This window comes from Idiotropiscis lumnitzeri, chromosome 3 (genome assembly GCF_059441095.1).
Source record: "Idiotropiscis lumnitzeri isolate Australia: NSW breed Sydney's pygmy pipehorse chromosome 3, RoL_Ilum_1.0, whole genome shotgun sequence".
Classification (NCBI taxonomy): domain Eukaryota; kingdom Metazoa; phylum Chordata; class Actinopteri; order Syngnathiformes; family Syngnathidae; genus Idiotropiscis; species Idiotropiscis lumnitzeri.
The window spans coordinates 10147360-10160944 of NC_142393.1; the positions used below are offsets into that span (position 1 = coordinate 10147360).

At 41.1% G+C, this 13585-nt stretch overlaps 1 protein-coding gene across 5 annotated transcripts in view; it reads right to left on the reverse strand.

The window, feature by feature from the left end:
• Window positions 1-13585, reverse strand: part of flna (filamin A, alpha (actin binding protein 280)) — a 41983-nt gene that overhangs the window by 23737 nt on the left and 4661 nt on the right. For all 5 annotated transcript variants that reach the window (XM_088292287.1, XM_088292290.1, XM_088292288.1 and 2 more), the window contains exons 2-4: window positions 12356-12814; window positions 1313-1564; window positions 326-423 (exon numbers count right to left, since the gene is read on the reverse strand). In XM_088292287.1, coding sequence (XP_088148413.1) covers window positions 326-423; window positions 1313-1564; window positions 12356-12725 — 720 coding nt within the window. In that variant the 5' untranslated portion in view covers window positions 12726-12814. The remainder of the gene's footprint in view (window positions 1-325; window positions 424-1312; window positions 1565-12355; window positions 12815-13585) is intronic.

The following is a 13585-nucleotide window of genomic DNA, read 5'->3' on the forward strand; positions in this document are numbered from 1 at the left end:
GCGGAATAAATTCAATTTTAAAATTTGTGAACTGAACTTTGAACTAGTTTGCATACAAAGGCTTTTCCCAACACTGGCTATACGGAAGCAGTGAATAGTTTATGTCGACGATATTGCCAACAGGGTAGCCTTGTTTGGTTGCCTGCACCAACTCTAAAAATCGAACAAAAGGAGCGCATTTTATTGTTCAAGTTACACAGTTAAGTTGGGTAAGTTGTTAGTCACAAGCTACTACACCATTTTTGTCTTTGGAAGAATTCCGCCACACTTCTCTAGTTGGCAACTTTAAACAGATTCATGGAGTTGATTTAATTCATCACTTTACCTGTGGTATACCCAGCCAGTCATCAGCTTGCTGCATGGCCTCACGGGCATTGTCCACTGGTTTAGTCTGATCCCACTGGTCCCAGTCAGGACACAGACCTGAGGGGAGAGACAACGTTAAGACAAATAGTGTTCAACACAGACTTGAGAAAGCGGTAAAGTTAATATGACCAACTGTGCTTGAATTGGTGTTGAATACTTATAGGAAAACGCTTTTTTGTGGGGAAGTCATGCATTTTGATACATTCTCAAGCAGCATAAAAAAAAATAAAAAAAATCCTAGCAAATTTGTCTATTCTGATCAGGACAAGGAACTTGGAAAAACAATAGAGGTGAATCATCATTTTAAGGAATTAAATGTTAATAGACCCAAACGAAGCCAAAGACATGACATTGGTACCTAATTAAATCGACTACAGCCAACAACTATTCGGCCACAATGTCAACATTCTTAAGACGACATTACATCTATTCTTTAGTTTGTATTTCATTGCAATTTTTTTTTTTTTCGCAGCATGTTAAATATTTGACTTATTGACGGTGCAGTTATTCGGAAGTCTATCAGCAGGAAAACAAAAAGCTTTTCTGCCACTTGAATGGTTGGTGGTATGCCAAACATCCCAAAAATCCAAACTGAAGCCGTGTTTTGGGGGTTTTAGGTTTCATCTCTCTGTATCAAATTATCCTCCTCTTCTTAGCCTCCCCTCTCATTTTTTCTGTTTAGCTCATTAAAAGGACTTCAACACAAACACTTTCCTTGACCTGACATTGGATATTCTTCAGTTCAAAACAAGTTTTTGTCTGTGTCAAATGCGCGTTGTATCAAAATGAAAGCTACGTGGCAACTTATTGTCTCTGGTTTTCTCTTCGGTAGCGGTCTGCTTGTGGGGTCTGCATGCAAAACGCGTGCAACCTCAAATTGCGGTTCTTCTCCTCCATTTGACCTCATTGCTTATAAAACAAAATATTCAGTCCTTCAAGCACTCACCTGGAGCGCAGCTGTCGACCAGGGCCCCCAGAGCCCGGCCAGTCTGCCAGTCTCGGTTGAAGTTGGTGATTGGCAGCTCAGGTAGTTTGTTCTGAATCCATCCCAACAACCTCTGCTTGGGGGTCTTTTGTCTGCCATCATCTGCCTCCTCCTCTTCATCCCACATCGGCATGGAGATGGAGTAGTGCAGGATCAATGTCCAGATCAGACCCAGGATGAGCTTCAGATTGCCATCAACGATGGCTTTGGAGTCTAGAGGCAACAAGGACGACAAAGATGTTTAATATTCAGGTTTCAATCTTTAATAATAATGCTGGGGGTAAAAGGTATACTGAAAATGTGCAATTTTGCTAATTTGACATTTAATGGTAATTGAAGATTGGATTTTTTTTTTAATGCCGGGGGAATCCTTTTTAGAGAACATTTGTGTGGTATCACCTATCGAAAATCTGGTCAAATAAATTTAGACTGAAAGCGTATCATTAGGGCTGGTCGACAATTTAATATCAATATATATCGAGATGGCCACGTGATCAAAGAGAAATGTGAATTTTTCATTTATTTTTTTTAATAAATTAGCATGCAAACCACAACCCTGGCAGTTTGCATGCTGTCGACAGATGCTACATTATGACATTGGATTTATGTACCAGATATTTTGAATATTTTTTCCTCTAAAATGACTGATGTCACAAATGGTAACTCCTCTTAGAAATTCCACTGAAATAGCGAAAATGGAACACTATTTTTAAGAGCAGCAACCTTTCCAGTTACATCTATATAATTGAACAAAAATACACATACAGAATTCTTTGCACATTTTGCCAAAAACGCTTCAAAAGCGCCTAGAAACGGCATACAAGCACATGAAACTTGAATTTACATAAACATTAGACGCACGTCTGTGTGTTCAGACATGAGTCTGAAAAAGGAGGAGAGAATGATCTAGGCGGGGCAAAAGATAAATGACATTGACACATCTTGTAGCAAAGTCAGAAGCATGCACGTACATGTTGCACAAGTTGAGATTGATCGGGAGGTTGATCTCAAACTTGAGGACGAGCCTTGAGGAAAAGGCGGGGCTGTGTGTCCTAACTGATGGTAATCAAGACGGCTAGTCTACATGAACATGCTTGCTTAAGCTCTGATACAGTCTGGAAGTTCTGGAGTGTAGACGAGTCCAATTGATAAAATCTTTTGTCTTTTATTGAAACAGCAACCCATAGGTGAGTAGTGATGTGTCACAAGACGTCAGGTGCATGAGTGGAAAAATACACTCACAGTGATTTGGAGCACGTCAGACAAAAAGGCCCTGCATGAGTAACCTCTCACCATGGTAGCTCTGAAATTGTGCATTGCCATGGCAACTCAGTCAACTCACTCTGGGGTAGTAGAAAGAAAGAACAAGGTGATGACACAGAAAACCCAAAGGAGTGTGATAGAACAGAAAAAGCCCATCATGGTGAAAAATGTTGAGTAAAATAAACAGATCCAACTCCTTAAAACTGAGATGCCTTGTGTATTGAAGTATACCACACGTCAGAACAAGCAGTAAGAATGCCGATGAGCCAAAACAAGGGCGTGTCCATGACTTCACAAGCTCCCATCTTAGAATAGCGAGATGAATAGAAGAACCACAAAGGTTTACTTTTTGTGTCCTGCTAAAACATTGAGCAAAAGGCTTCGGTGTCTTAAAAGCATTAGCTAAGATGATGAAAATTTACTCCATGAATACTTGAACCATGTCCTGTGGTCTGAGGAGACCAAGAAAAATGCATTTGGTTCAGATGACGTCAACCAGGTTTACAGTACAGCCAAACATGGTGGTGGGAGGGTCATAGTCTTGTCTGAGGCTACACGAGAGCAGACAGGACTTGGGAGCTACAGAGCACTGGAGAAAAACATGACATACTGAAATAGCGAATGGTCGCCCTCCCTTCTGAGATTGGGCGGCGGGCAGCATTCCAATTTGAAAACTATCCAAAACTCAGTACAAGTTTGACCAATGCCTTGCTTAAGAGGTTAAGGGTAAATGTGATGGACTGCTTTACCCCGACAGTGTCTCCAGACCTCAACCCTATTGAGCATTTGTGTGCTATCCTCCAGTGGAAGGTGGAGGGGCACAGTCTCCAACATTCACCAGCTCTGTGATGACATCATGGAGGAGTGAAAAAGGATTTTAGAGGAAACCTGTGAAGCTCTGCTGAACTATTAGGACGTGCGAGAAAATAATGGTGGCTACATAAAATATACATTAATAGGTGTGTTTATTTTGAGGGGACATAATTTCTTCTATGTTGACCCATTTAAAGTAGCAAACACTATTTTAACAGCCTTTAAGTTTTTGGAATATAATTGTATACATCAATTTTGATTTTTGCTGCCCATCATACAATCTTGTATCCAGGATCAGGCCTAAAATCCTGTGCTACAAACTGAAGACAAACCTACAGTATGACAACAACTTCCCAACAGGTAATTAAAGAATTGAAATGTCCTAATATATACATTACTTTTATTTCTGGTGTTCACAGTGACATCTCTAAGGGACTTTTTATTCTTTAATACAGAAGCAGTCAACAGGTTTAACACACAAAGCAGCGCACACACACACACACACTTAATAATCCGCCTTGTTCTTTGATACACGCCTCTCTCTCGCTCTCTCTCGCCACTAAACTTGCTTGGAATGTGCTGGCATTCCCGTCAGACCACACCAGTTCAGACGGAGCCCATATACGGACACAGACTGCTACATAATCCCCCCCCCCTGCTGATTCATACCCCCTTGGTGCATGTGTGTATCAGTGTGACAGACTGCCCCCCCCAACCAAAAAAACTCCCATGACTCAACCAAATGGCGTGTTTGTGGAGACGCAAGCCCCGGCATTCCAGCATCAGTCATGACATCATCGCAACCTCTGACCTTACCCACCTAAAAACACAGCAAAAGCATCTGCAGGACTTGGAAGTACTGAAAACATTCACAATGTGCTGCAGCATTTGGAAAAGAGCCATCCGTGTCCATTATTACTCATACAAATCTATACAGGCATTTTGTTGCAATTTCAATCCGTATGCAAGTTAAGTAGATTTTCCAATGGAATAAAATTCAGTACAGTCGAACAGTAACTCTGGATAGTTGTAAATTCACCCATCATATCTTAGCAACGGAGTCCGGAAACAGCTGGGTATGTGGAAAACACTTTTAAAATTGTTCTGTGAGAAAAAAAAAAAGTCTTGCTGTCGACAAAAAAAAAAAAAAAAAGACAAATGCCAAAAACTAAGACGTATCCATCTTTGTATGAGGATAAGTAATTTAAATTAGCTGTCAAATACAGGTAAAGGTAATGACAACAATACATGTATCGCATGTTTGTCATTGATGAATGCAATTTCATCGTCGATAGAGATTGGATTTCCGGAAACATACTCTGCTGGGTCCAACACAGCAGTGTTAAATCAGAGACTACCTCCAGGATTCGGGAGCCCGAAAAAAAAATAAATAAATATTGCTATGGCCTCGTCTGTCAACAGTTCCAACATCAACCCAACTATGTTGGCTGAATTCCTGGTTGAGGAGAACAATGACATTCCACCTACAAAGGCTTGCACCCGTAGGATTAGGATTTTTTTTTTACCTTTTTTTTACCCATTTTGTCCCATTTAGATTTCAAAACTTTTATACAGTTTTTAAAGAGCCAGTTTCAAAGCATCAGCGTTTTATAGCTAAAATGTGCACACAGCTCAATCATCACTGTAACTGACCAGAAATATATCTCAATCATAGAATTACCCAACCCAATGTGTAATAAATCAAAATTGCCAATACATTTAATTTCTTCCTTTTTTCTGATAAATCTTAAATCATGCAATCCACCAAAGGACCACCAATTGCATTTTTCACAGTGGCAAACCCAGCAAAAGAACAATTTACCGAACAATTTCCCCAACTTCTGTGTTTCAGCTTCATATTAGCCATCACTTTATTATTAACAGCATAATTTAAAAGTTCTCATTAGCATGTTTTACTTTACAACATGAAGGCATTTTGCAGCCTCACGGTTCGGTTTGACCTGCTCTCTAAGGCCGTTCCCTTCCGCCTCTACTTGCCTCCCACCCTGAAACAAGCCACAGTGCATCTACTACACTTCCTCATTTTCCTTTCTGCCATTTCCACTCACGCACCCACCCTGCCTTCTCTCTCTCTCTCACTCCGTGACTGGAAAAAGTTCCCCCTGGTTTTTTTAGCCTTAAAAGGGCAGAAGCAACTCGATCTTGGCGGCCCTCCCATTCCCTGGGCTCTGGTTACAGAGGAGGGAGGAGGGGTTCGGGAAGATTGGGGGAAGTGAGACGGAGAGGGTGGGAGATCTCAAGAAGAAAAGGTAGAGAAAGTGCTGTGTGGGATTTTTTGGGGGGGTTGTTCAATCTTGCACAAGCAGGGGTGTGCTTTGCTCAAGCGAGTAAAAATGTAGGTCAAACACAGGGGCAAAATGGAGATTTTGACGAGAGTGGCAAAAGTAGACGAGCAAAGGCTAAGGGTGATGAAGAGGCAGCGCATAAAATGATGAACGAGGGGCTTTAATAAATACCATGTGGCTTCAATCAGGTGGTTTTGCATGGAAGCATCTGGTAACACTGAGCAAGCACACAAGTTTGCATTTGTAAGACATTGATGAACTCAAAAAGCACAGAACATTTCCAGCATCATACCCTGCTCATCTTCTATTAGATAGAATATGATTCTATTACATCACAGACATTTCTTTGCAAATCCCAAAGCTTCATGTGTCTTGCTCGGTTTGATTACGAGGAATGGGGCGTTGGGGCACGTTTCCAACACTGATGTCATGCAATAGGCTGAATGCCACGAAATGGAATGAGAATGCACATTCTAGTTATGCTCGTAACCTCCGTGACCAGTGCCCCCTTCTTGGCTTTGCAGACAGGAAGCTATGCCAACGATAAGGAGCTGGCAGGAAGTGATCCATTTGGACAAGAATAGTAAAACTCCCAAATGCATTCCTTTCCGGGCTTTTGCCCATCTGTCCATCTAATTTCAATACCACTTATCCTCATCAGGTCCATGGTCGAGCTTTAGTCTATTCCATACTTACTGAACACGACATCCTTTTTTCATTTTATTAATTTATTTTAATGTGGGCAAAAGTCCGAGCACTTTGCGAAAACCATGAAGACTCCACACAAGTTATCAATTTCGGAAATGAAATGCAATATAATAATCAGAGTAGACATAAAACAATCATCTCGATGTAATCTGCAGAGCAATGATCTTATTTTGTCAACTATTATTTGTATTCCAAGTATGTTAAATAGCTACCCAAAAACCATAATCTGGTAAGCACAATGGATCTTAATCAATTGATCAGTTATAATTCAAATTCACATTATCATTTGATTGTGCAGGGAAATGAGAAATCTTTTGTCACTGCACCCAACAACACCAGAGCCAAACTCAACTAATTCCGGTCAGTCATGGGTCAAATGCATGTATTTAAATGTGATACTGAAAAAAAATTTAAATTTTACTCAAGGCATGTTTTTTCCCCTTTTAATCTTTATCAGCTATGTTGCTTTGCCCTGTAGTGTCGCAAAACTTTAATTTCTCCATCTGACGCTCAATTAAGTATTTTTTTTAAACACTACAAAAGTTGTACAATGATATTTAAAGTGGAAAACAAGATTTTCATTGCACTCCACGCATCCACCCGTCACAGCACCAAAACCAATCAAATCTCATGGACTTTTAGTGTCCATATGCATAACATTGGTTTCCTTGTTTCCATTTCCCCATTACGAAACAACCAGACTGTTGCCACACGTGCATGTGTCTCAACCTGCCTTCGCAGCCCGAGGTAGGAGACAAGAGACCAACCAGTTGCAAAGTTACACCACACTTGCATTTACAACCAACATGCAGGCTCAGTCAAGTCAATGATAGTTTAGGGCAAACAAGGACTTGGGGTGTTTTTTTTTTTTTAAATACAAATTAAAAATGCTATCTTTTTTAATAAAAATTATAATATGCTACTGAGACAAACTCACAGAGAATCTGCAAAGACAGCCTACGGGTGATTACACTTTAATTAATAAACTACCTTACACAGGCAGGATGACGCCAAGTGGGAATGATTACATTTACTCAAACATGCGTGTGATTACGCAGTTGGGATATGAACACAGGATGTCTCAAGCAAGTGGATCGGAGTTTTTGTGTAATACTTGCCAAGACTGTGAGAAATTTGAACTGATTAAACTTCACGCCTGTATTGAGTCGTAAACACGTCGCACAAACCAAGATAATTCAGTGGTAACATGTCAAATTTACAGAATGTGTGGAGAAATTCAATGTGGTAAAGCAATTTGACTGTCACGAATTAACTTTTTTTTAAAATAAATTAAAGGCCGCAATTTCTCTCTTTTTTGTCTGAAAATTATTGGGGGGGAAAAATGAACGTATTAGAAGCTTATCTTAACCAGAGTTGCCTTTAATTATGGTGGACACGCACAGAAAATGTACTTCGTTTCCCAAATCATTTTTCAATGTTAGATAATTTAGAGCATTGTTCGAATGTTCCGCATTAACACCAAGTTGCAAAATTTCATGCTGCATGGAAGACTTGCCATAGGCAAAGTCTGCATGGACGCAACCCAACTACTCCAGATCTGATAACGTTATTTGCCTTGATTGTGCAGAACTAATCAACAATGACTATCACACAATTGACAGATTTCTTCAATTTGTCAATTCTATCCACGCCAAGATCATGTGCAGGCTCCATTTACATGCTGCACCATGCAAAGTATAACGCATGACATCAGGATCATATAAAACAATTGCAAGAACATCCCAAGTTTTGCATTAAACATTAAGGTTAAGAAAGAAAACAAAAAAAAAAAATCTATAAATACAGAACGAACAACACTTTCGACTTTAAAAATAGTGGACAATCTTGTGTTTGTGGTTTGGTGCAAGAGACTCACACGCAGCAGGTTACATGATTGACACTGAGACAGCAACCAAAAGTTCTAAAAGAGGCACCAAGAGAGACCTCAAGCATTAAGCTCGATTCCGATTTAAGTTTTTGCTAAATTGTGGTGAGGGCGGCTGGAAGGGTGTGTCCATTTTCTGCAATGAGAGGAAGTAAAAGAGCAAAGCGGGCTGCTCTCGCATCCTCTGATTAGACGAGTAAAAAAGGAGAAGCTGGATAAGGGTGTGTCAGCTGGCATTCCGCCCCGAAAAGATCTACTAATGACCCATTTGGTCGAGGTTTTCGTTGTGGGGGGTGGTCTAATTAAGGATTAGGTGAGGGAAATAAGCATTAAGACACTGTAAAGGCTGCTTTAAAATTACTTCACATGGAGAATATGCTGGCATAATGACGCATGTAATGAGTTGCGGCTCAGAGTGCGCATTATCACCTGCTGCTTGCTGGAAACAGTTTGTGAGCGCATGGGAACTACATCGTGTGCCAGACATTTCCCCGCCCCCACAGATGTCATGTGTGTCTTTGTTGCCACGGATGTTCCGTGGACATAGTCTCAGAGAAAGACATGAGAGGTGGTTCAGAACACCTCACTTTGCCTCGGGCCTTAGGAGGAGGACCTCGAGTATGTACAATGTGGGTCACATTTTCACCCGTGGTTTTATGTTATTAGCACAACTCATGTGTTAGCATGTACCGATTACACGATTTGTCAACTATTAAATTTTAATTCCAGAAGAGTGACATGGGATTTTTGCTTGTAGTTGAAAAGCCATTTAAATTGTGCATGATCACCACCTGCAGAAGCGGAGTGGAACTGCATCAAGAGCAACTCAAGTCAAACATGTATCTTGGCTGTGCGATAGACTCGCAACTGTCAAGCGACGTGAAGGTGTTTGCCTACAATACGCCCAGTAACTGATTGGTGACCAGCCCCAGGTGCACTCCGCCTTAACGCAAAGTCAATTGGGACGCCCACCTGTGACCCAAATGAGGCCGAGCTCTATTGAAAACTGATGGCTCGCTATAATGCAGTAGTATATTGCTAAATCCTCATCTACTTCATCGTTTCATTTGTATCATTATGGTAGCCTCCCAGCAGGGGCCCAGACCATTTCTTATCTGTCCAACTTTTTTTAAACATCTCACTTGTTTTCAATTGTCAACCACATCATAATGTGCATTACTGCCACCAGAAGAGATGGCATGGAAGTGACCTGAAAGCAACATAAAAATAATCTGTAACTGGTTGAGTATTTTATAAATTCTGACTTAAAACTGATATCCACACTAATTAGTAACCATTTTAGGTTTGTTTTTTGACGGTTTCCAGCAAATTTTGGAATGTCCACATTTTGGTGAAAAACTGCAATGTCAGACTGGTGTGAAAGGCAGCTCAATTTCCCCATAGCAGTAAGCACATCTGTCCCTACTTGATCTGGGAGTGCTCTTAAAGGGGAAGTCAAGTCAAAAACCTTCTTTACAATACGTTCTATGTGTAGTGCACCCGAGTCTAAACAAGACATTGTGATTAATATTGCATTTGTGTAATATGAAGAGAGCAGTAAAATCCATTCGTATTTAATCAATTTTGCCACTGGAAATGACATCACAGGTGCTCATGGCTCAGATAACAACTCACCTGTTTTCTGGGTTTGGCAATTTGACATTAGCAAGCTGAGCCCTAGAGCACTGTGATGTAAGCAAGCGGCAAAATGGCCGCCCCCTGAGATTGATACAAATGTGTGGATTTTGCTACTTAACATATTCCACAAACACAACATTAAACACCATGTTCAGACAAGTGTGATTGATAAGAACACATTTTAAGAAATCTTTGAGTAGACGTGCCCTTTAAAGGCGCAAATTGTCAGAAGTGATAAACAGCCTTTTTCCTTATTCTGTGAAGAAAGCCCATGTCATTTTGTTTCCACGTGTATTTGAAAGCCTGGTTGTTATTTTTATTTATTTATTTATTTTATACAAAAAACAGTGAAAAGCAGTCAGATAAATGTGGGGGCTTTTTTAGTTTTTTTTTAAAAGCACATTTGCCAGCGAAAAGCAGCATCAGTCATCAGAGGAGAGTTTGTGCAGATTCATTTCCGCCAATATAAAACTTGTTTGGTAAGCTCATTGTTTTAAATATTGTTGCCTTGAAAAGGTGTTTGAAAGAGGACGGCCATAACACAGGCGTTTACGTTTGTGACATTAAAAGCATGTTTGAAGGTCTGTGGCGTAGTGTGAATGTGAGTGCCTGTCGACAGCTAGCACAGCACTCTTGTCATTTTAACTAATGACAGAATAATAAATGATGGAATCTTTTAAAATATTAAATTAGCTATTGCATATAATTTTGAGGAGGCTTTGTGTTGAGCATGTACAACGATTTACGCATGAGCGAAGCTTGTAATGAGGACGGCTGGTATCACTCCAACTTGGACAAAGCGAGGTTTGGAAAACTCAAAGATGACTTTTTTTTTGAAATATTTGCCATACAAAGTATATATTTGAAGGTTGGTGATATTCCACCCACAACAGCATCAAAATAATGAACATGAGTAAATGCTGCCACTTTATGAAATATTACATGCCTTTGTCCAGACCGGCTGCACAGTGAATTTGGTGTCCAGTTTTGTTGCTGACGTGTACACCAAAATACGGGCATGCATCAATTGAACGGATGAAAAACAAAAGGAGTTCGAGGGCAATATTTGATTTTTATACGGTTTAACATTTTATTTATATTTTCACTTTTTATATCAACTCCAAAACTGATAGATAATTGAAAATGAATAGCTAGTTTCATCATCCGGAGCAAAATGTTTCTAGACCAAGAACTAAGTTGTACGCACCTGAAGGTACTCATTTAAATTTTCCTTTTTGGGTGGGGCCAAGATGGCGCTCATTGATGCTCTTGGGCAACTGGCATGAGTTACCCCTCTGTGCATATCAAAACTTGAGCACTTTCATTGGCATCAGTGGTTAGCCATTAGAGTTCGTATTACTAGGTCCATTTCTACCACTAGATATGGAGCTGGCTCGCTAGCTAGAGATGTCTGTGCCGCTAAAATACATCTTCCCTGGATGCCCCGACTTCAGAACAGATTGGCCAGTGGGGCATAGACTAGCCAACAGAAGCCATCAGGAGCAGCGTGTCAAGTGGCTGCCACCTTGACATAATTTTCTAAAAGAAAACATTAGATGGCTCCACAAACTTACAAAAGCACATTGATGAAAAAAACAACTTATGACTTTTGATCTAGTCTACTGACCATGTTTTGACAACTAGACATTGAATATATGAAAAGATATATCCTAGCAAAGTCCGACTGACCCAGTCTGACGTCACAGGGCAGAAACAAACACCATGGAACCCCATCCCACAGAATTGACATTAACATTGCACAGATAATGGGCAAAATACTGCATGGCCAAACGAGTTCCTCCGGGTTCAGCTCTCCTCCCAGCAGAGATTGCCTTAACTACAGCCTGAGCCACAAAGTTTGGATTCAAGGTTGGTGAGCTCTGCTCAGACATAGGGCAAGAACAGAAAAACGGGGGCCCTCTTCCCAGTCCTCCCAAATCAAGTGGAGAAAGGAGGAGACCAAGCAGTGGGCCCGTGAAGACACGCGCACCCCCCCCCACACACACACACACACACACACGGGGAAACGCCTGCTTTTTCACTCAACACCGACAAATGTTAACACGTCTAAAGCTGCTTGTGCTTGATGACAGTTGCATTTTTATAGTTCCACTACACCGTTGCTCATGAAGTTGCAATAAAATAAAACGCCAGTCTCGTCTTAGAATTAACGGGTAGGGATACAATGTAATCACTGCACCTGGTCAAGAGTGATTAGTGATGCATGTAAATTTGAACAAACAGACCATTGTGTCGTTAAACAAAGTGTTTCTTATCTTACGCGCAAGAGGGTAGATTGAGTCGATCAAAATGTTTCACAGATTAGCATCTTTGCGCTCTGTAAAGTTTAAGCAAAGATAAACGTTGTCTGATTCAGTCTTCGCGACTCACCTATGGACACCAGCTTGATGTTCTCCTTGTCCAGGAACTCCAGAGCCACGGACACGTTCTCCAGCTGCATCTGGCGGAAGGTGGGCCTCTGGTTGTACTTTCGGCACATCTTCTTCTGGGACAGCACCTCCAGCAGCCCGATGAGCCGCAGGCCATCGCTGAGGTCGGTCTGCAAGTTGCCGATTCGCTTGTTGACGCATTTGAGGTGCTCGTTACACCAGCGGGTGAACGTGTTCTGCTGGATCTTCTTCCACGGCGCGTCCTCGGCCAGGTCTTTCTCCGTGGCGGGCATTTCGGCGTCCTTGTCCGTGGCGAGAGCGTTGGGAGCGGGCGCGGCGCTCTGGTGGAGCCGGGGGTGGGAACCACTCATTTTTATAGTGTTGGCTGTCTCTCGGTTCGCTGCCTTGTTTCTGGGTGGAGTCTATTCAACTTTTCCTTCTTTCTGCCACTCGACCTCGTCTGTTTGACAGAAACAAATCAAGACGGAAAGTTGGTCGTTTGCGAAATTTTATCATGATACTTACGAAATACAAAAATTAATACAATAAAAAGTTAGATATGTAAACGAGTATGTGTTAATTTGGGGGACGAAAGTGCGCCGGCTAAAACCAAGTTGCCTCAGGCGACCATTATGGACTTTTATTTGTCCCTCCGCCTCTCACCCAAAGTTAGCGAGGATAGGTTGAATGAGCACAGACGTTATAGAAAATATCGAAATTGTGGTGTTACATCCTGTGAAATAAACTTTTAAGTCTTCATTACTGGGCTGGATTGTCATTTAATCGATGTATGATTGCAATTGGCTCACGATACCCTTCCGGAATGCTTAGCCCCGCCTCCTCAAATACACCTTTTTTGGTAAGAGTATAAAGGGAATGTCAAACCTTTCACTATCTACTATTGCTCAACAAAATTAACATTGCTCAGTAATCATTATTATTGAATCTAACCACACCTTAGATGTATCTATCCATGAGTCAAAACTTGAAAAAAATGATCCACTTTAAGAGAAATTCCCAATCCTATCACATATTCATGGGCAAATGTTTAAACTGTGCATTTATTCCGAATAAATATGCTGTACAGTTCTGTATTCCTAAACAACAGTGTACCAGGGGTCTGCACGCTGCCTCTCTAAGGTTCTCATCCTAGGCCTTACATGTGGTGTTTACGTGTTATCGTTTGTGGGATCATTGGATACTTCCACATTCCGTAAACATGCATGTTCTG